We start from the raw sequence: 20,836 nt of genomic DNA, 5'->3' as shown, positions 1-20,836 counted from the left end.
ATTTGGAGAGGATTTTAATTGCTATTTTATTCTCAATTTGTAGCATTTTGGCACTGTTGATTTTCCTTTGGCTCTGGCTAAAATCTCTTTGGGGGCGCCAAAAAATCCTCTATGCAGGAAAAATCCTACACACGCTAGCTACACACATTAGCTACATGTGCTAGCTCCACAGGCTAGCTCCACAGGCTAGATCCACATGCTACCTTCACATGCTAGCCACACACACTAGCCCCACACGCTAGCTCCACACACTTACTCCACATGCTAGCTCCAAACGCTAGCCACATGCGCTAGCTCTAAATACTAGCTCCACACACTATGCACACAAGTTAGCCCTACAAGCTAGCTCAACACGCTAGCTCCACATGCTAGCTTCACATGCTAGCTCCACACACTAGCTCAACACGCTAACCACACACACTAGCTCCACATGCTAGTCACACATACTAACGCCACATGGTAGCCACACATGCTAGCTCCACAGGCTAGCTCCACATGCTAGCTCCACATGCTAGCCAGTCACACATGCTAGCCTCACACACTAGCTCCACACACTAGCCACATGCACTAGCCTCATACACTAGCCCCATGCACTAGCTTCATGCGTCAGCTCCATAGGCCAGCCCCACACGCTATAGCCACACATACTAACGCCACACGGTTGCCACACACGCTAGCTTCACATGCTTGCGCCACATGCTAGGTGCACATGCTAGCTAGCTCCACATCCTACAGTATCTCCACATGCTAGCTACACAAGCTGAATCCCAATCTGAGTGCGCAAACCGCACTTGCGGCCCCTCGCACTTGTGGCCTGAGGCCTGAGCACTTAATTGACGTCAGCTGGAAGGGCCAGAGGGTGCAGGGCCGTGAATTAAATGGGACAGCACTTCCAGTTTCGCTCAATGCCCCTCCCACTTCGTTTTCATTGGCTGCCGCGTTCCTCCGACGCAGAGGCTGCTCTGACGCTCCCTTCAGCTCTGCAAATTGACCGATTGACGTCCGTTTTAATTTAATAATAATTAAAAAATTAGGTTGGGGGGGATATGTTTGCAGCATGTGGATTTCAAGATAAATGTTGTGTTATCTGCAAATGTCATCATTTATGTGTGATGCACTCGGATCATGACTCGGAAGCACTCAAGCACTGTGTCACATGAGACGCGGTGGGCTGTGGGTATTTTCTGCTCCTAAGTCCGTGAAATTGCGGACTTTCGCTAAGTGCGGTTAAAGTGCGCAAAATGGCGGCGTGGCGCACTTGTGGACCTAGCGATTCCGTATTGGAACTACCCTGAGCCCTTGTGGACTTAGCGGGAACGCGCATGTAAGGCCACAAGGCCGCGAGTGCTCTGCACTTTTGCCTAAGTGCGCGATTTGGGATTCAGCTACACTCTAGCTCCACACACTAGCTCCACACACACAGGCCTCTGTCCCCAAAGGTGATTCATGGGTTTAATCTTGTCGGTCTCGGCAACTCTCCCACCGGACCAGCTGCATTTGACACACGACCGCCTCCGCACAGGCTGGGTCCGCGGCACTATTTGTCCTATTTAGGACACCTTAGTTACTCCGTGTGACAATTAAACCCCCCTAGGGCACACTGTTAGTCTAGCTCCAGCAGGTTGCTCCACGCCGGGAGAACAGCTATGCTATCAAGCCAGGAGACCGAGGTCCAATCACCGTTGGAGCTGGCAACTCCTCTATTTCACTGTGACTAAACTCATTCATCTATGACAGGGGCTGGTGAGGAGGGGTGGGTGCTCATTTACCCACCCTGTGTTTTTTTGTAGTAGTGTGTCCTCCTGACTACACACCCTGTAGGCCTACTTTCGGGCCGCCTTTCGAGAGATAAATGGTAAATGGTAAATAGACTGCACTTATATAGCGCTTTTCCAACTTAGCGGCACTCAAAGCGCTTTACAATGGCCTCTCATTCACCCATTCACGGTAGCTGCCATGCAAGGTGCTAACCTGCTCATTGGGAGCAATTTGGGGTTAGGTGTCTTGCTCAAGGACACTTCGACATGTGGACAGTCAGAGCTGGGATTTGAACCACTGACCCTTCGATCACTGAACGACCCGCTCTACCAACTGAGCTACAGCCGCCCCTCATGTGTGAGATGTGTGTCTTCAGTCTAAGGTTATGCTTCAAGGTCCTGGAAAATGACCCGGAAGTTTGCCGACGTCGCATTGTTCATCTCTGGCCCAGTCGCCCGGCGTTAAACGGCGCACCACCCCGCAGCGTTACGTCTCGGAGGGCGCGGGGCGGCACTAAGCGGCCGGTAAACGCCGCATCCATCCTCCTCCTCCTCTCTACGGCCGGGGGTGCACGGCTGGCCCCCCGATGAAGCACTATCGATCTACACCCCCTCGCCTTTTATTGCTACATAAGGTGGAAAGTGGAGGAGATCAATGGACATCCTCCTCGTTCGTTTTGTTCCCCCGTTTACGCCTCACGGCCAAGGCGACGTCGGGTCTCACGCGGTCCGTCATCACGGAGTCCCAGCCCCCCCGGGGGGGGATGTTTGATATACCGCTTCGCCATCACAGTTCGGAAACCAAGGTGCGGGGCTTGTAGTTAGGAAACCGGGGGAGGGGGCGGGGTCTTTTTAGGCTGTGATCCCAGTGTTCTTCCCTCTCTGGGAGGTTGTAGTCTAACTGACCGCTGAGCATCGGCCAACGTTGCCTACTTGATTATATGAACTCTAATGCCAACGTTGCCTACTTGATTATATGAACTCTAATGCCAACGTTGCCTACTTGATTATATGAACTCTAATGCCAACAGCTAATGTGAAGGATTTATCAGTATAAATGTGGTTTAAAAGGGAAACGGATATCTGCAAGTCCCGGCTTTTCCCCTCAGTCAACATTCACTTAAGCGTTCATTTCCCAAAGTGGAAAGCCAGCTGGTGTAACAGGATAGAAGTGTATGTGTGTGTTTCTGTTTTCTACTGTGCAAGGTCATTGCCTTGCCCCGTAGTCAATGGTCCATGGATTACCTGATTGGGCGCACCTGCGCTCGCTCCTGCTTGTGAGGCGCACCTGTGTTCCCCTGGATAAAAGCCTACCGAACAGAACAGACGTGGCCAGTGGGCCATGCTACAGCTCCCATGTGTGTTTGGTGATAGCCGCGCTTAGGTGCTGTGGGTCTTGTTTTGTTTTTAGCTAGTGCTAGCATGTGGTTAGCTGGTGCTAATGGGAGTAGCCTTAGTCTGCAGACCTACATGTAATGGTTAATTTAAGTTTGTTTCAATTGATTAGATTATATTTAAACCTTGATTTGTTCTAACAGTTCTTTTATCCTGGCTCTGTCATCCGGTTTGCTTATTGTATTATGCGTAAAATAAGTAAACCGTGACTGTTTTTTGCGTGCTATGATTGGTTAGGCTAGGGGATGAACTAATCGCTGAGGACTCCCTCTTCAGCGACGGGCATCTTGGCAAGCAGGTGCGATGGGAGTCTGTTCAGGCTGAATAATGAAGTGGGACGAAGCGGCAATTCAGTCTGAGTGTCGGGCTCCCTCAGTGCAGCTAGGAAATGAAAATATTCGTAGGCGTCGTGCTCACCGAAGCGCCGGCTCCCTGACTGGCGTGCGCTTGATTTCACAGGATCCCTGCTGAGCGGAGCCGCGCCGCGGTGTGGATGGCCTGACAGTTATCTCATTACACCGCTAATATACATCTAGGGCTGGGGGAGAGAGGGAGTGGATTAAAACCGGGGGAGGACGGGGGAGGACTATGAGAGAGGCCGTCTACCTGCCTCATCTTCTCCTGAGGCTTCGCCCCCCTCTGTCAGGACCTGAGGCTCCGCCCCCCTCCGTCATGCTGTCAGGCGCTGTGGCGACTCTGAGTGTCAGCTCTGCCCCCTGGTCAAGACCATCGAAGCACATGGAGGGCTGCCTACTGTCAACAGTCAACATGCCGGTCTGCCGCAGAGCAAGAGAAACATAGAGACACATCACTGGGAGTGTGTGTGTGTGTGTGTGTGTGTACTAGATAGACAGATAGATAGATAGTTGACTTTATTAATCCCCTAAGGGAAATTGAATCACCACTGCAGCTAGATAGATTAAAACAGATATATACACACAAATACTCAAGCACTCGGCATACTGTACATTAGCAGTCCACACAACGTTCAGACGCATTCAAGTGCTCCGTCTGACGTGCAAAGATCATGCGAAGGGCAGAATGTTAAAAAACGAAACAGTTCAACATCGGCAGAGCCCCGCCTGCGCCAGCCGGGGGGCAGCGCTGCGTTGAGAGGCGTCTGTCTCGGGTGTCTGTGTCTCTTTCGGAGACACTTGAGCACTTTAACCGCACTTTAAACTACTCCGAACCGAGCGTGCTTCAGTGTGTTGGGCTGCTCATTACTGTGGACGCCGGTGGCTCGTACCTGTGGAGGGAGATGTGGATTGCAGCAGCTGTGGATGGTTGGTTTTCGTCAGGCGGGGGTGTGGTGTCACAGTGCCGGAGTCTTCCTCTGTCATCTGCGAGTGTCACCCGCACACGCATACACACTCCACCACAGTGGGGGAGCATCTCTGGCCCTGGGATCACTGCGTGAGTGTGTGTGCATGCGTGAATGCGCTGGCGCGTGTGTGTGCCTAAGGTTATGGTCAGAAGTGATGGAAGCGCTAAGTAGGCGCAGCAGCGTGACTGCCCTCCCGCCTCCCTCGTTCGTCACAGGCGGCGCCCATCGCTGCCGTGACCTCTACGCCGTGACCTCTCTACGCCGTGACCTCTCTACGCCGTGACCTCTCTACGCCGTGACCTCTCTACACTGTGACCTCTCTACACCGTGACCTCTCTACGCCGTGCGCATCTTCAACGCGCCGTTTGCCCGCACCACTGCCCCCCCGCCCTCCACTTCCCGCCTCAGAGGAGGGGAGATGTTTCCTAACTGGAAAAAGCAGCTGTCGGAATGAAAAAATGATAGAACTGAACAGGTAAACAAATGAGGGGTGTGTGTGTGTGTGCGGGGGGGCGGGGGTGATTAATGATTTGCAATTAACTTTGGGTCTCATTTTCAATTACAATTCATGAGTAATTAATTGTTTTTGTTTGTTTTGTTCGACTCCAGACAGCCGATTAGCCTGTCTTTGTTAGGGGTGCGAAAGAGAGGGGGAGAGAAAGAGGGAAAGAGAGAGAGAGAGAGGGAGAGAGAGAGAGAGAGCGTGTGTGCGCGTGTCCGCGCGTGTGCTAGCACGCCAACAAACTCCAGCCCGCCGTTACATCTGGACTTTTGCTTACGGCAACTGCAGGGGATGCCGGTTCGAATCCCTCCCTTGCTGTATCGTCCTCAAATGCTCCCCTCGCCTCAGCGTGTTCAGCGACTGTCGTATCTGATTGGCCGTATTGCGTGTTTGCGCTGTGCGCCTCCTCGCTGACCACTCCGCCAGGCCGCCCTCGAAAAAGAGGTCGTTAACCTCCGGGTCCTCGTGTCGTTCTATAAAGGTTAAACGAAATGAAATGGAAGCGTAGCGCAGCATCAGGGCGGGTTACATCACACTCTGGTCGTGAGGAAGCTTGTCCCAGCCCTAGACAACCTGAGCCTGGGTTAGATTGCCTTTGCAACGGCTCCAGGCTACGTGGTTATTGTGTGAGGTTTGAGGCATCGATGACCTTATCTCAGCTATCTCAGAAACAAAACTTGCGCACACACACAAACAAAAAAACTCAATTTAAAATTGCATTTGCGTCGGCGGCGATCGGCCTCTGTTCCGGAGCTTGGTTAAAAACAGAAGGCTGTGAGGTACCGAGGTTTTGGTACTCGCGGTTTTCTGGGCACAACTCAATTTGCTACCCTATTTCCTCGCATAAAACAGGCCCCCCACTTTTAAAACAGGGCTATTTCCTGTGTCCAGGGACAAACACACACACAAACACACACACACACACACACACACACACACACACACACTGTCACACACACATTGTCTAGAGGAGGAAAGGTGAATTAGTAAAGTCAGATCAGATAAGAACAGAGAATGGGGACTGGCTGCAGTGTTATTGCTACTGATGTCCCATCTCCCCTCCCTCTCCCTCTCTCTTCCTCCCTATCCACCCATCCATCCCTCTCTATCTCCCTCCCCCTCTCTCTCCCTCCCTATCCACCCATCCATCCCTCTCTCTCTCCCTCCCCCTCTCTCTCCCTCCCTATCCACCCATCCATCCATCCCTCTCTCTCTCCCTCCCCCTCTCTCTCCCTCCCTATCCACCCATCCATCCCTCTCTCTCTCCCTCCCCCTCTCTCTCCCTCCCTATCCACCTATCCATCCATCCCTCTCTCTCTCCCTCCCCCTCTCTCTCCCTCCCTATCCACCCATCCATCCATCCATCCCTCTCTCTCTCCCTCCCCCTCTCTCTCCCTCCCTATCCACCCATCCATCCATCCCTCTCTCTCCCTCCCTATCCACCCATCCATCCATCCATCCCTCTCTCTCTCTCTCTCCCTCCCTATCCACCCATCCATCCATCCATCCCTCTCCCTCCTCTCTCTCTCCCTCTCCATCCCTCCCTCTCTCTCTCCCCATCCCTCTCTCTCTCCTCTCTCTCTCCCTCTCCATCCCTCCCTCTCTCTCTCCCCACCCCTCTCTCTCTCACCTCTCTCTCTCTCTCCCTCCCCAGCCCTCCCCCTCTCTCCCCCTCCCTATCCATCCATCCAGCCATCCCTCTCTCTCTCCTCTCTCTCTCGCTCCCCATCCCTCTCTCTCTCTCCCTCCCCATCCCTCCCTCTCTCTCTCCTCTCTCTCTCTCCCTCCACATCCCTCCCTCTCTCCTCACCCACACACACACACACACACACACCGGTATGGTCTGCCAGGCTGTGTGAGGGTGTGTGTAATAGATTTGCTGAGCCAAACTGTAAAGTTCAAGTCTCGAAGGGCTCGCAACTCTCCTGGCTCTATATGCTCCCGAGGCATCATCTTTTATTCAAGTACGTTTTGATCATCTGCCTCTTTAACCGGAGGAAGATCTGCTTTGGATCGAAACATTAAACTTGAAAATGGTGTGTGTGTGTGTGTGTGTGTGTGTGTGTCCACTGTGAGTAGTGGGAGCTTGTGTGTCTGGCTGCAGAGTTAGTCTATGCTAAATACAAGCCCCCCGACTGAGCGCCCTTCAGGCAGTGTTCATCACCGATCACCCCAGCGGTGTGCGTGTGTGTGTTGAACATCAACATGGATATGCAGTGGTAGTTTCAAGCACACACACAGACAGACAGACAGACACACACAGACACACACACACACACACACACACACACACAACAATGGGGTGATCAGTCAGCAGTGTCTTTCCTCCCTGTGTTTTGGCCGGTGAGGGGGGGGGGGTGGTGTATGGAGAAAAAGATCTGCTGCTCTCTCCATTCTTCACCAGCGGTCAATCAACGTATTAAACACAACGTTTGGGCCGTCTGACCTTTCTCAGGTCGTCAGCCTGATGGACCTTGAAAGACAACCTGCTGAAGGCCAGACAGCCGGAACGTGTTCACTACACTGATGGACTGCGAGAGAACAAGACAGTGTGTGTGTGTGTGGGGGCTGTTTCTCTCTACTACAGTTGACCGCTGCTCCTCTCTGACGCACCTGTCACGCTAACGATGTACCGATGTGCTCTTCCTCCTCCTTCTTCTTCTCCCCTCTTCCTCTTCCTTCTCTTCCTCCTCCTCCTCAGAGCAGACGCTCCCCAGGTCTGGGAGGGAGGACACTCGCCCGTCACTCACACTGACTCAAATCTTGCTTGACGGCGTATTTTCTACTCTTTTTGGGGCCTCTGCCCCCCCTCCCCCCAACCCCCCCACCCCCTCTCTCTTTTCCTCTGTCATTCCATCTCTCTCTCTCCTTCTCTCTCTCACTTTCTGTCACAGACTGCCATATCTTAATATTGTCCTTATTCTCCTTGTATTAAACTTCCTTAATGTCTGGATAGGCACTGAATTTATTCGGTGTATATATATAACGTCATGTACTGCGAAGGCATGAGAGGTATACCTATGCTACATTAACAATGCTACATTATCCATTTCTGTGAGAAAAGAATATGTGGGTGTTGTTTTGGCCGCCGGGTGTCGCTGTTGCTCCCGCGGAGCCGCGGTGGAACGCTGTCGCTGTCCGTGGTGCTGAACGAGGCGCCACGGTGACAGGGAGGGTGGCAGCATATTTCATCCCCTGCAAAGCTGTCTTGACATCATGACATGACAGTTCTTATTAAACAGATGTCGGGACAGAAATACACAAGAAATGCCCTATTAGCCTAGGGATAGGCTACAGTTTAAGAGGAATGCAATAGAGCGAACTGCGTGGGATTAGGTAGGTTCATGGAGAGAGGCATGTGGGCGATACAGCTCAAGCTCTGAATTCAACGGACGTGAATCTCCTTCGCGGTCTGTAGTGGTTTGGGCAAAAGTCCGCAGATGGCGCTGTGACGAAGTGTGTGCTTGGACTGGGCTGACTAACGAACGAGCGCACTGCAATCTCTCAGTGTTTCCGTTAGACAGAGACACACACACACACACACACCGGAGCCCTCGTGGAGAGGAGAGAGGCAGCGCCGCGCGTGTACAGCGGTTGACGGAACACGTCCGTGGGAGCAAGAGGCATTTGGGGGAGAGCAAGTTTAAAACCGCAGACTGTTTTTATTCTCAACATCCTTTTAGTGGAATGCTATTCGGATGCAGGACCAATGGGACATAAATAGACTATCCACACAGCCAACAACGACTTGAGTCGAGATAAATCGAGTTTATTTGTTCTGCCGAAGACTCAACGCATCAAATTGTCTACAGTTTCACGAATTGGCAGATCTGACCTGGATTTTCTCCTAAAATCAACGACAACAACAACACATGGATATTAGGCTATCTCGCGTATGACTTGTTTTCCACGTCCCCGCTATTAGTGGAGTGTTGAAGCCGCCGCGCATCTGCTGGTGAAATGCAACTATCCCAGCATCACCTACTCAAGTTACGGGCTGCGGGGTTAACGATGTCGAGGGTTCCTGGTTCGGTGGCTCGTTTTGGAAAATGATCGCTGGGAACACCGACGGTAAAACAATGGTCGTCAGAAGATGCCTTGTGACGTTCAAGCCTTTCAGGTAAGGGCGAGCGGAGGGAATTCGCTGTTATTTAGAGTTTACCTCATTCACGCTGCATGCAGGCTGCGGATCTGGCCACTTAATGAAGTGATTTTAATTGCTCGTCCTGTGCAATGAATGCACCATGGTGTTTGTGGTGAATAATAGGCTAATTCTTATAATAATAATATTAATAATAGTAATAATAATAATAGTAATAATAATAATAGTAATAATAATAATAATAGTTATTATTATTATTATTATTATTATTGTAAATTAGGGCTGCGGAGGCAGTGGGCTATTTACTATAGTCTAATACATTGTGCCGTGGATGTGATATATCAGCAGTAAAGCTGACATGCCCCCAGGGAAACCTACTTTGTCAATATCCTACAAATTACCTTGCTAAGTAGAAAGCCCAACCTCTCGGTGATTAGATGGGGATTAGTATAGCCTAGCACATATATATTTGGGGGGTTTACAATTTGCAAGCCTGCGAGTGTGTGTGTGTGTGTGTGAGAGAGAGAGAGAGAGAAAGAGAGAGAGAGAGAGAGAGTGAGAGAGTGCGTGTCGTGCTTGTGCGTGCTTGCGCGTGTGCGTGCCGCCGCCTGCATGCGTCCGTAGCCTATAGTGCGCGTGTACGGTGTGGTGTTTATTCAACTGTGACAAAAGCTCGTCACATGTTTCCTGAAGAGAGAAATGAGATTTAGTGGAGATTCCGTTCCCGTGTTCACAGCTGGATTCATACAGACGACACGCTGATAAATCGTCGCGTGACAGCGGAAAGATAAAACGCGTCAGTCAAGCACAACTCGAGTGAGATGTTTATCGCTTGGCCTCATTAGTAATGATCCTACCAACGTTCCACCAAAACAAAAACGTTATATCCAATTATTCAATATCTTATCATGCCCTGTGAAGAGATATAACCCACTGAAAATTAACAGGGATTTGTACTAACGATAGATATCCAAAGTTGTTACTTGCTCAATCCTTCACGGCCTGTTTTCACACTGTGCAGTATGTCAGTCTGTCCTTCATGGAGGCAACATTAGGCCATTTCATAGGAGCTTACTATTATTATTATTATCATTAGGCCTATTTCAACTTTATTTAGGCTAGTGTGACTCTTATGTCATGTCCTCCCAAAGACTCACGTTTTCAATCCATTTAACTGTAGGCTACGATTCCTGGGGTATCCTGGGGGGTCGATCATTAAATGACCCCCACTCACCAGCTCCAACTCCTCTGGATGAAAGAAAACAGAAAGACCGAGGAATTCTTTTGAAAACCACTCTCTCTGCTCGCGGTGAAACCCGTTTCACTTTTCCACCAGGGGTCGAGATCTGATAAGCTAGAAATCGTGAGAAAGCCAATGAGGAGATAGCAGATCTCTCCATATCCAATTAGAAGCAAAAGCCAAAGCATTTACTTTAAGCCTTTTAATTAGCAACCCGCCAGCAAGGCTTGACTAATCCGCCCCTATCACCCACAGAAGGGCTTTGAAACCCGTAAAAACGATAAGGGGGGAAACGATCGTCCAACTGGATCTCTCTAGAGTCTCTCTAGAGACTCGGCCGGCGGCATAGCCTACACATACCTGCGCTCGCACGGACGCGCACCACTGCAACCCGATATCATGAGGACACAATCTGTCTCACTCCGCCCCCCCCCCCTTTCTCTCTCTCACTCACTCGCTCACTCACTCACTCACTCACTCACACACGCGCCGCACGGCTGCATGCATTGTCTGGCCGTGCTCCCGAGCCGAAGGTGCGCAGAGAGACGTTGTGGATAAAGAGGGATTATATAGACGTGGTAAGAGGAGCAGAGGTCTGGGACTCGTTGCCTCTCCTCCTCTCCCGGCTCCGTATAATATGTATCCCCCGCTTTAACGTCGTTGCACCCCGCCCTGACCCGCACGCCTTCCAGTTAAATCCTCTCCACATCTCACATGCCACTGATCCAAAAAGCCTGAAGCACCTTACTTGTCCTCGGTCAGTCGATAGGCCTACGGATCAGTACGAAAACATAAAATAAATCGTAAAGCCATTTAACTAGGCTATAGAATACGGTCCGGGTCAACGACAGTGGCTCGATCTTTCGACTCTCGTTGGGTTTAATGACCAGTTGGCAAAATGTCAATAATCCCCAGGTATCAATTCCTAATCCCAGATGAGAACCTTAATCAAACGTCCCCCCCTCTTCTCCTCCCTCGGTCATACGATCTGAGGTCCGCTTGGCGCCCACCCAGACGCTGACGGAGTTACCCCCGGCCCGTTGCGCAATACGCAGGAGCAGATGGGAGCGATGATTCAGATAACTCAGAGTATTATCCCATCAATTTACGGGGATTGAGAGAGATGGAAGACCAGAGTCTGCAGTTGTTGGTTGGTTTCAGCGGCTGTCGTGGTCTGCTTATCGGTCTAGATGAGTGAAGAGGCTAGGCTAGTGGCAACTTAGTGGTTTTCATAGTTCTGGGGATCTGAAAAGGGTTAAACCGGACCTTTCCGACAGGGAATACTTCAAACCTGATTCACAGACTTTGGCGGGAACACGAGAGCCCCGGTACAAAATGTCCTAGTCCCGGGTTGGGATTCAGTCGGAATATTAATGCGCAGAGAACGTACTGTTGGCTCCAGGTCTCTGCTACCACATCAGCATCGTCACGCCTATATCAACAGATCAATGGCTTGATGATGCCACGATCGACGAGTCGATCGACCGGTCCGATCGAGCGAAAGATACAGTATACGTAGGCTGGAACAGAACCCTGTGTCTCCTCCCTCGTCCAGACATACTGACACATAATGACTAAAGACCCGGGGTTTGCTGGCTCCGAGTTGGAACAGAGTCCCTTCGGAGGACTGCCAAACCACTATATGCTCCGTGACTCTGAAATCACTTAACGTCAACAGTCAACACCTTTCCGCTCAACTCACTGTCGGCTGTTGATACAGGAGGTTCAATCAATCAGATTGTTCTTAAAGGTCAATGAATTTCAAATAAACACGCGTAAAAGGCGAATGCTTGAATGATTGATTAACACGGGGGGGCGTTGTGCTCTTTCAAGAAGTTGAGTCAGAACTTTCCTGGCACGGTTACCAGGAACCAGCAACAGCGCGGCGCGAGCGGTAATGTTTTCAGTCGCGTGTGCACGTCTCTACTTCTGTCGGCAGGATTACTAAAAAAGTACCACGGTGTACCACGGGCCAACCTAGAACACTTTACATTTTGGAGAGGATCCAAATCGCGGGGCGGGTCCACAAGCCTACCCAAACACAGCCAGGCCGGTCATTCGCTTCCATTCATTTTTTGGGACTAGGATTACGCCAAAACTACCAGAGCGCTTTTCATGAAAATCTGTGGAGGGATATAGCATGGGCCGATTTAGAACCCATTCAATTTTGCCGTCCACAGAGCCACTACATGCATTCACGGGCGGAAGTCTGTGCTCTCTGAGAACCATTTCCAGTTGTTCATGATATGTCGGCCAACGTAGGGAGGGAGACGTGTCCAAACTTGAGTCCAGCGTCGCAGCAAACCAACCTCCTTCGCTCCTGTTTTTCAAAGTAGACCCATAAATAGCTGACTTTTTTGTCTCTCTCCTCTCTCTCTGGCCCCCCACCCTGCTCTCACAGCTGCTGGTGCCGAAATAGGAGCAGGAGTCGCTCGCCTTCGGGGTAATTGCTATCGTGGAACTAGTGTTAGCTACAGTAGGCCTACATACGCTCCTCTGGTTTGGAGATCTGGGGACCAGAAAGTGAACAGTCGTGTCGGTCTGTTTTTAGCACGCAGACTTGTGGAATATTCATCAGCGGAGCCCCAATGCTGACATGCGGGGTGTCGAGGGAGAGGGTCGTACGGGTGCGTGTGGGTAGAGGACCTATATTCCCTTCTGTTCTCTCTTCCTCTCCTCTCTCGTTCGCCCCCTCCTCTCCTCTCCTCCTCCTCCCCTCCACCAAAAAGCACTTGTTTACCCATGAGCCTCCTGTTCTCCTGTGTACACCTGACACATTACATTAATTAAAGACATTTGGCTGCTGTGCAGTGGGACGAACTGCTTGTCTCTGATTGTTGGGGGGCTGTGGAGGGTTTGGGGGTAGGCAGGTGTGGACGTGAGCCGGTTAGCAAGCACCACGCCCCTGCAGCGGAGAGAACACCTCTCAGTTGCTGGACCTCAAATGACCTCTTGATGTCAGCATGCCAGGCAGAGGAGCCCCGCTCCGGCTCGTCTCGTGGGGGCATGTGAGGGAAACGCTGCTCCCTCCCTCCCTCCCTCCCTCCCTCCCTCGCTCCCTCCCTCCCTCCCTCCCTCCCTCCCTCCCTCCCTCCCTCCGACTCCTGGGTTCTCCCTCTCTGCTTTGCTTTTCCGGCGCTCGGCCGCGCTGCTGTGCTCTATCAGGCCCTGTGCTCTCTTCTGCCATGTCGTTTTCCTGACCTGTCTTTTTCTTCTCCCCCCCCCCCCCCCCCCCGCCCCTCTCTTTCTGCCCTCGCTCCATCTCTCTCTCTCTCTCTCTCTCCCTCTCTCTCCCACTCTCTTCCACTCTCTCTGTTTTCCCTCCGAAACGTCTCCTTTCTTATCTATACCCATTTTTTCTTTGTTGCTACCCATTACTCTCTTTCGCCTGCTGTCTGGTTCATATTCTCCCTCTCTTTCTTTCTTTCTTTCTTTCTTTCTTTCTTTCTTTCTTTCTTTCTTTCTTTCTTTCTTTCTTTCTTTCTTTCTTTCTTTCTTCCCCTCCCTCCAGGATATTCGTGGTGGGCATTGGCTTCTTCAGCCTGTGTTTTCTAATGACCTCCCTGGGGGGCCAGTTCTCAGCCAAGCGGCTGGGGGACTCTCCCTTCACCATCCGGACAGAAGGTACAGACACATCGGCCGTTTGTGTGTGCTTGTGTGTGTGTGTGTGTGTGTGTGTGCGTGTGTGTGAAAGAGTCTTCCTCGTGACGCAGGAAATGATGTGACGTGGTGCTACTGTGCACCGCTGTGGTAGTGCCACAGATGTCCCTCTGAAACGCTCCTATGATGTTGATGCTGTGTGCAAATCAAATCAAACTTTATTTGTATACTGCATTTCATTCACAGAGGCAACACAATGCACTTCACAGAGACAGAGGAGACACACACACACACATGTATATATATATATATATATATATATATATATATATATATATTATATATACAATTTTCCAGAGGGAAGAAAAATAAAAACAGTTCACCCTTTTGAGCCAATATGAGAACCGTAAACAGTCCTCAAACTGTAAATTACCTTTCTCAATGAGACGATGGGGCAAGCTCCTGGAACATTTGGTCTGAGGAGCTTTCAGAGGTAGTGACGGTAGTAGACCGGCTCATTATTATATATAGCATTATTATATCATTATTATAGCCTGTGGGGGGGTGTGGGGAGGGGGGGGGGGGGCTCTGCTCCTCAGTGTCTCACTCTCACCGTGACTCTATCAACACTTCCTGGGTGAGATATGGCGCCGGGTTATAGGTTTTATGGTCTCTAGTCACTCGATATCTCACCAGGGGAATCTCATTATCACATTGGCCGACCGGCAGAACGTCACGTGACCCTATATCCCGGGATGCTGGCCAATGACGGGGGGGGGGGGGCAGCTGCTGCTGCGTGTCGCGTCTAATCTGTCGTCCTCTACGAGGTGTGAAGTGTGAATTTCTAATCTGTCGTGGGGGGCGGGGGGGGGGGGTGGTTCTCACTGAAGGCACGAGGTCTAAATAAGCAGCTCTGTGTTTGTTGTTTAAGATAGGGACGAACGGTTTATCATGGGAGATCATCTTTTAGACGAGGAGAGTAGGGTCACGTGTGTGAGTGTGTGCCTTCACGTGTGTGAGTGTGTGTCAGTAGTTTGTGTCTTGATTGAGGGCTTGATTAATTGACCGCTCGTGTGTTTATAGTCTGGGTCGACATTTGAGGCCAGCTCGTTAAAATCCGCATACTGTACAACTGTGCAGCCCCATAGGAGCCTGGCCAATGAGTGTGGCGTTTGTGTATGTACTGTATGTACAGTACTAGGGGCGTGTGTGTGTGTGTGTGTGTGCGTGTGTGTGTGTGTGCGTGTGTGTGTGGGCTGCGAGGGGGCAGGGGTTGAATGTCAATGTCAATGTCATTTTATTTATATAGCACCATTCATACAAATCAATGTAGCACATAGTGCTTTCCATAAAAAGAGATGGATAAAGACATAAATCACGTAAACACGGTGAGAACTGATGTAAAAGGAACAATAAAAGTAAAAGAATTAAAAATGGAAAGATAAATGGCTTCTGTTTGTGTGTTGGTCAGTATATGATGTGCACGTACGTAGGGGCGGGTGCGTGCGTGCGTGTGTGTGTGCGTGGAGGGGGGTGGTTAAATGGCTGCAATGTCTGTGTGTGTGTGTGTGTGTGTGTTTGTGATGAATTGGCAGAAAATCGCCTGTTTAATGGCCCGACAGCAGAAACATGGGACAAGACTGTGAACAGGCAGACAGAGGACTTCCTCCATCTGCTCTCAGAACCAGCGCTGAAAACAGGCAGCCCATTTATTAGGTCTCCATGCACCACCTGCAGGAAGAAGACACACACACACAAACACAGTCACACGCACGCACTCACACACATACCCACAGACACACACTCACACACACACGAGCATGCAGTCACACACACTCACACAAATACCTACCTCCGACCTGTGTGCATTCGAGCTATAGCGAGAAGTCGCAAAAACATGGATGCGCAGAAACGGCTGAACGGCTAATAACGATAGGATTTAGTAACTACTACGTTAGAAAATTGAACATTGTCTTTTCAATTCACACAATTGTGTTTCAATAATATTTTTTACTTACCGTTTATCATATTTGCAGCCATTTTGGATTGACGTATTAGCGCCTGATTGCGATTGCCGTTACTGATCGCCGGCGATTCCGGCGCTGCCAATGAAATTCCAGGATTTGAACACCAGATTTTTGCATGAAGTGTCCCAGACCCAGAGAGAGATCTGCAGCATGCAGTAGCCTAGTTAGCGTAGCTCACGTAGTGATGTATCAGTGAGAGAACTCTCATGGGTCCGGCGTTGAGACTAGTGGTGACGGCTCTCCTCTGCACCCCGGGCCCGCCACACCCCCCAGGGGGGTTCTGCGACTGTCGGCGCCCTCCCTCCGCGGGTCCCGGGCTCAGAGCTGGCCGCGCGTACGAGGCAGAGAGGTGAAAGCGCGGCAGGGAAAATGAGACGGGGGCGGGGGGGGATGCGAGAGGCGCTAGAGAGAGAATATATTACATTCTAAATTCAATATCTCAGGAAATGGAGATGAGTACGGAAAGGTAGAGTCAGAGAGCATTAGAGAGAGAGAGAGAGAGAGAGAGAGAGAGAGAGAGAGAAGAGGGATGTTCTTTTCTCGTGCCTGAATTGAAATGTGAGGGCCAGGGAGAGGGGAGGACTGGGAGAGGGGCAGAAGAGCCTCAGGGAGGATGAGGAGGAGGAGGAGTTGGAGGAGGAGGAGGTGGAAGAGGTGGTGGAGGAGGAGGAGGAGGAGGGACAGCAAAAACCAAACAACATTCTCTTTAAAACCAAGACGCCACCGCGCCGCCCGGAGTAGCGAGACGTTACGTTAGACGATCTAAGCGCCTCCCTCAATGGGGCCCGATTACCGCGAACCGGGGGACTCCGGGCGGCATTCTTCGCACGCACCTAAATGTTATGGCGTTCGCCGCCTTATTTATTTACAGGCAATAGCTGAGAGCGCCGCGCTCAGTATGCGCCGGTATCTCTCTGGGGTGAGAGGGTGAGAGGGGGAGAGGGGAGGGAGGGAGGGCCTGCATAGCTTCTCGTTGGCCGGTGTAATGACATCCCCGCCAGACCGCAGTACGGAGAGGAAGGAAGGCCCCGATCGCTAAAACCTCACCAGCAGACAGTAGACAAACTGCAGTCTGTAGCTATTTTCTCCTGGATAGTCTATTTACAATGGAAGAGCATGCACCCCCCGCCCCCCCCAACTCTCGAAGGCCACCCCCTCTTTCTGGTGAAAGTATTCATCGTTAACTCCGCCCACTCGCCGGCGTCTCTCCGCGCTCCCGCCGTCTTTCCCGTAGCAAGGACACGCCGCCGACACATGCGTCATCGCACCGAACCCCTGCGGCCGTCCCATCGCCCCCCGTCGGTCGGCGTCGAACAAATCCGGCAGGACAATCGCCCCGTCCTTAGCCTCCGGCGCCGCTGTAGCTACCCGGCGCCGCGCGATCACCACTTCAAGCACACGGTAGGTCGGTTCAGCAGTCGCCTCGGGAGCAGTGTCGCTCGTGCGGAGGAGCGAGAGGAGGGTTCGCCTGTTCGAACGTAAACCCTCACCGTCTCGTTGTAAGTCAGAGGGGAGGGGAGGGGAGGGGGGGGGGGTTCTCTCGGGCCCTCCCCTCAGGGGGGTCAGGGCTGAATGTAAACCGGGTTCGTGGTCTTTATGGTGCTGGGGTTGGGGCTCCGGGTCTCTCCGTTCCATGCGAGACCTTTGCATTATGTATGGGATGTTAAAAGTGAGAGTGTTGAGGGGAGACTTGGATGTGTGTCAAAGGAGGGGTTTGGAAGGGAGATGCAAGGGTTTTTGATGATGGGTAAATATCGATGCCGTGTCTCTGATCATATGAATGTATTAGAAGGGCTCACAAATATACTGTCTGGATACAGTGTGTTTAATAAAGAATAAATCAGTCAGTAGGGTGGTATATATATCTGGGTAATATTTATCAGGTCAATCATTTGTATATGAGTTCAAGACTGAGAATATGACCTAGATATACGGCTAGGTATACATTTACCTACCTACCTGCCTGCCTGCCTACCTACCTATCTACCTATCTACCTACCTACCTACCTACCTACCTACCTACCTGTTTACCTACCTACCTACCTACTTACCTACCTACCTACTTACCTACCTACCTACCTACCTACCTACCTGTTTACCTAAATGGTAAATGGTAAATGGACTGCACTTATATAGCGCTTTTCCACCTTAGCGGCACTCAAAGCGCTTTACAATGGCCTCTCATTCACCCATTCACACACACACTCACACACCAATGGCGGTAGCTGCCATGCAAGGTGCTAACCTGCTCATTGGGAGCAATTTGGGGTTAGGTGTCTTGCTCAAGGACACTTCGACATGTGGACAGTCGGAGATGGGATTCGAACCACTAACCCTTCGATCATTGAACGACCCACTCTACCAACTGAGCTACAGCTACCTACCTACCTACCTACCTACCTACCTACCTGTTTACCTACGTACCTACCTACCTACCTACCTGTTTACCTACCTACCTATCTACCTACGTACCTACCTACCTACCTGTTTACCTACCTACCTGTTTACCTACCTACCTGTTTACCTACCTACCTACCTATCTACCTACCTGTTTACCTACCTACCTACCTGTTTACCTACCTGTTTACCTACCTACCTACCTATCTACCTGTTTACCTACCTGTTTACCTACCCGTTTACCTACCTGTTTACCTACCTACCTACCTACCTACCTGTTTACCTACCTGTTTACCTACCTACCTACCTATCTGCCTACCTACCTACCTACCTACCTACCTATCTACCTACCTGTTTACCTACCTACCTACCTACCTACCTGTTTACCTTCCTACCTGGACGGATGGACTTAAACTTCCTTAGTCTGAATGATGGGAAGACCGAGGTTATTTTGTTTGGTCATAAAGACAGCCATGTTAGCAACCTAGGGCCCCTCGCTGCCAAGAATCGCTCTTTTATTAAAAGTCTTGGTGTCACTTTTGATACTGGTTTTAATTTTGAGCGACAAATTGGCTCTGTGGTTAAAGGCTCTTTTTTCCAGCTGAGGCTCTTATCCAAAGTGAAACCGTACCTCTCTCCTAAGGACCTGGAGACAGTCATCCATGCTTTTATTTCTTCAAGATTGGACTATTGTAATGCCTTGTATGTGGGCCTTGACCAGCGGTCACTGAGGCGCCTGCAATTGGTCCAGAATGCTGCTGCACGCCTCCTGACTGGAACCAAGAAGCGGGACCACATCACACCGGTGCTGGCCTCCCTCCACTGGCTTCCTGTTCGCTTCAGGATTGATTTTAAAATCTTAATGTTTATTTTTAAGGCTCTACATGGTTTGGCCCCCCACTATCTGGCTGAACTGATTCAAGTTCGGGCGACATCTAGAACCCTGAGGTCCTCCTCCGAGACTCTTTTAATAGTCCCTAGATCGAGACTTAAGACCAAGGGTGACCGAGCTTTTGCGGTGGCTGGCCCAAAGCTCTGGAACAGCCTCCCTCCACACATTAGACACGCACAGAACCTAGGGCTCTTTAAGTCTCAGCTTAAGACTCACTTGTTTGCACTGGCTTTTGAGGCCTGATAGCCTACATCCCCTGTCCTGTTTTGTGTCCTGTCCTTTTATTGTTCTGTGATTATGTGCACTTTATTCTGTTTTTTGTTTTAGTTTATTTTATATATTGTACAGCACTTTGGTGCAACTTCGGTTGATTTTAAACGTGCTTTATAAATAAAGTTGACCTTGACCTTGACCTACCTACCTACCTATCTACCTACCTGTTTACCTACCTACCTATCTACCTACCTGTTTACCTACCTACCTATCTACCTACCTACCTGTTTACCTACCTACCTATCTACCTACCTGTTTACCTACCTACCTACCTTCCTACCTACCTACCTACCTGTTTACCTACATACCTACCTACCTACCTACCTACCTACCTACCGTTTACCTACCTACCTACCTACCTAACTACATACCTACCTACCTGTTTACCTACCTATCTACCTACCTACCTACCTACCTACCTACCTACCTACCTACCTACCTACCTGTTTACCTACCTACCTACCTGTTTACCTACCTACCTGTTTACCTACCTACCTACCTACCTACCTACCTGTTTACCTACCTACCTACCTACCTACCTACCTATCTACCTACCTATCTACCTACCTACCTAGCAACTTCCTACCTACCTGTTTACCTACCTACCTACCTACCTACCTGTTTACCTACCTATCTACCTACCTACCTACCTACCTACCTGTTTACCCAGCTCACGTTTACCGCCGGGCTCCACTGCGGCCATCAACCGTCAGCGTCAACATTCTACCGTCAAAAATAAAGAAATGAACCTCGGAAATTCTCTTAACGGTTGCCACTGATGCCGACGACCGCAGTGGAGCCCAGGGGTTAGCTTTTTAGCCCATTACTTGTCAGAATGCACCCACAGCACCATTCACAACCCCCCTTCATACATATTAATGAGAAAAAAATACCTCCCCACAAATATTTTTTTTCCCACGGCCTGCTCCTCTAGCATAAGCACTATTTCCGCTCGGCTCACAAATCAAAATGAGCTGTTTTCGGGCGGCACATCATTCTGTGTTTGCGTCCCTATCGCAAGGTGACTCCGCCACTATGCCCTCTCAATTACCTCGGCAACTCTGGGGCTTTGTCCGCAGGTCCCCAACTCATCCCCTTCTCCGGTAAGCTGCTTATTTTGTGAGTGGCAATATTGTAGTATTTACTTTTTATTATTATTATTTATTTATTTTTACCTCAGAGAGGCTAATGTGTTTACTGACTCCGGACCTCTGTAAGTGGGGGGGGGGGGGGGGGGGCGGGGGATGAGCTCAGACGCTACATTTGTATCGGTGTTTTGAAAAAAAAAAAAGAAGCACTGCCTCCCTTTCTGGCTCTAACTGATAAC

General features: G+C 50.5%; 1 protein-coding gene across 1 annotated transcript in view; it reads left to right on the top strand.

Annotated features, from left to right (window-relative positions):
- Nucleotides 1–9,027: 9,027 nt before the first annotated feature.
- The window catches only part of mgat5b (alpha-1,6-mannosylglycoprotein 6-beta-N-acetylglucosaminyltransferase B), a gene marked incomplete at both ends in the record, with an annotated part of 141,327 nt that continues 129,518 nt past the window's right edge, over nt 9,028–20,836 (top strand). Inside the window, 2 exons of the mRNA XM_084441387.1 lie at nt 9,028–9,098; nt 13,832–13,944. Coding sequence (XP_084297513.1) covers nt 9,028–9,098; nt 13,832–13,944 — 184 coding nt within the window. The remainder of the gene's footprint in view (nt 9,099–13,831; nt 13,945–20,836) is intronic.

This window comes from Borostomias antarcticus (genome assembly GCF_949987555.1).
Source record: "Borostomias antarcticus genome assembly, chromosome: 7".
NCBI lineage: Eukaryota > Metazoa > Chordata > Actinopteri > Stomiiformes > Stomiidae > Borostomias > Borostomias antarcticus.
This window is presented reverse-complemented; position numbering and strand designations above follow the sequence as displayed.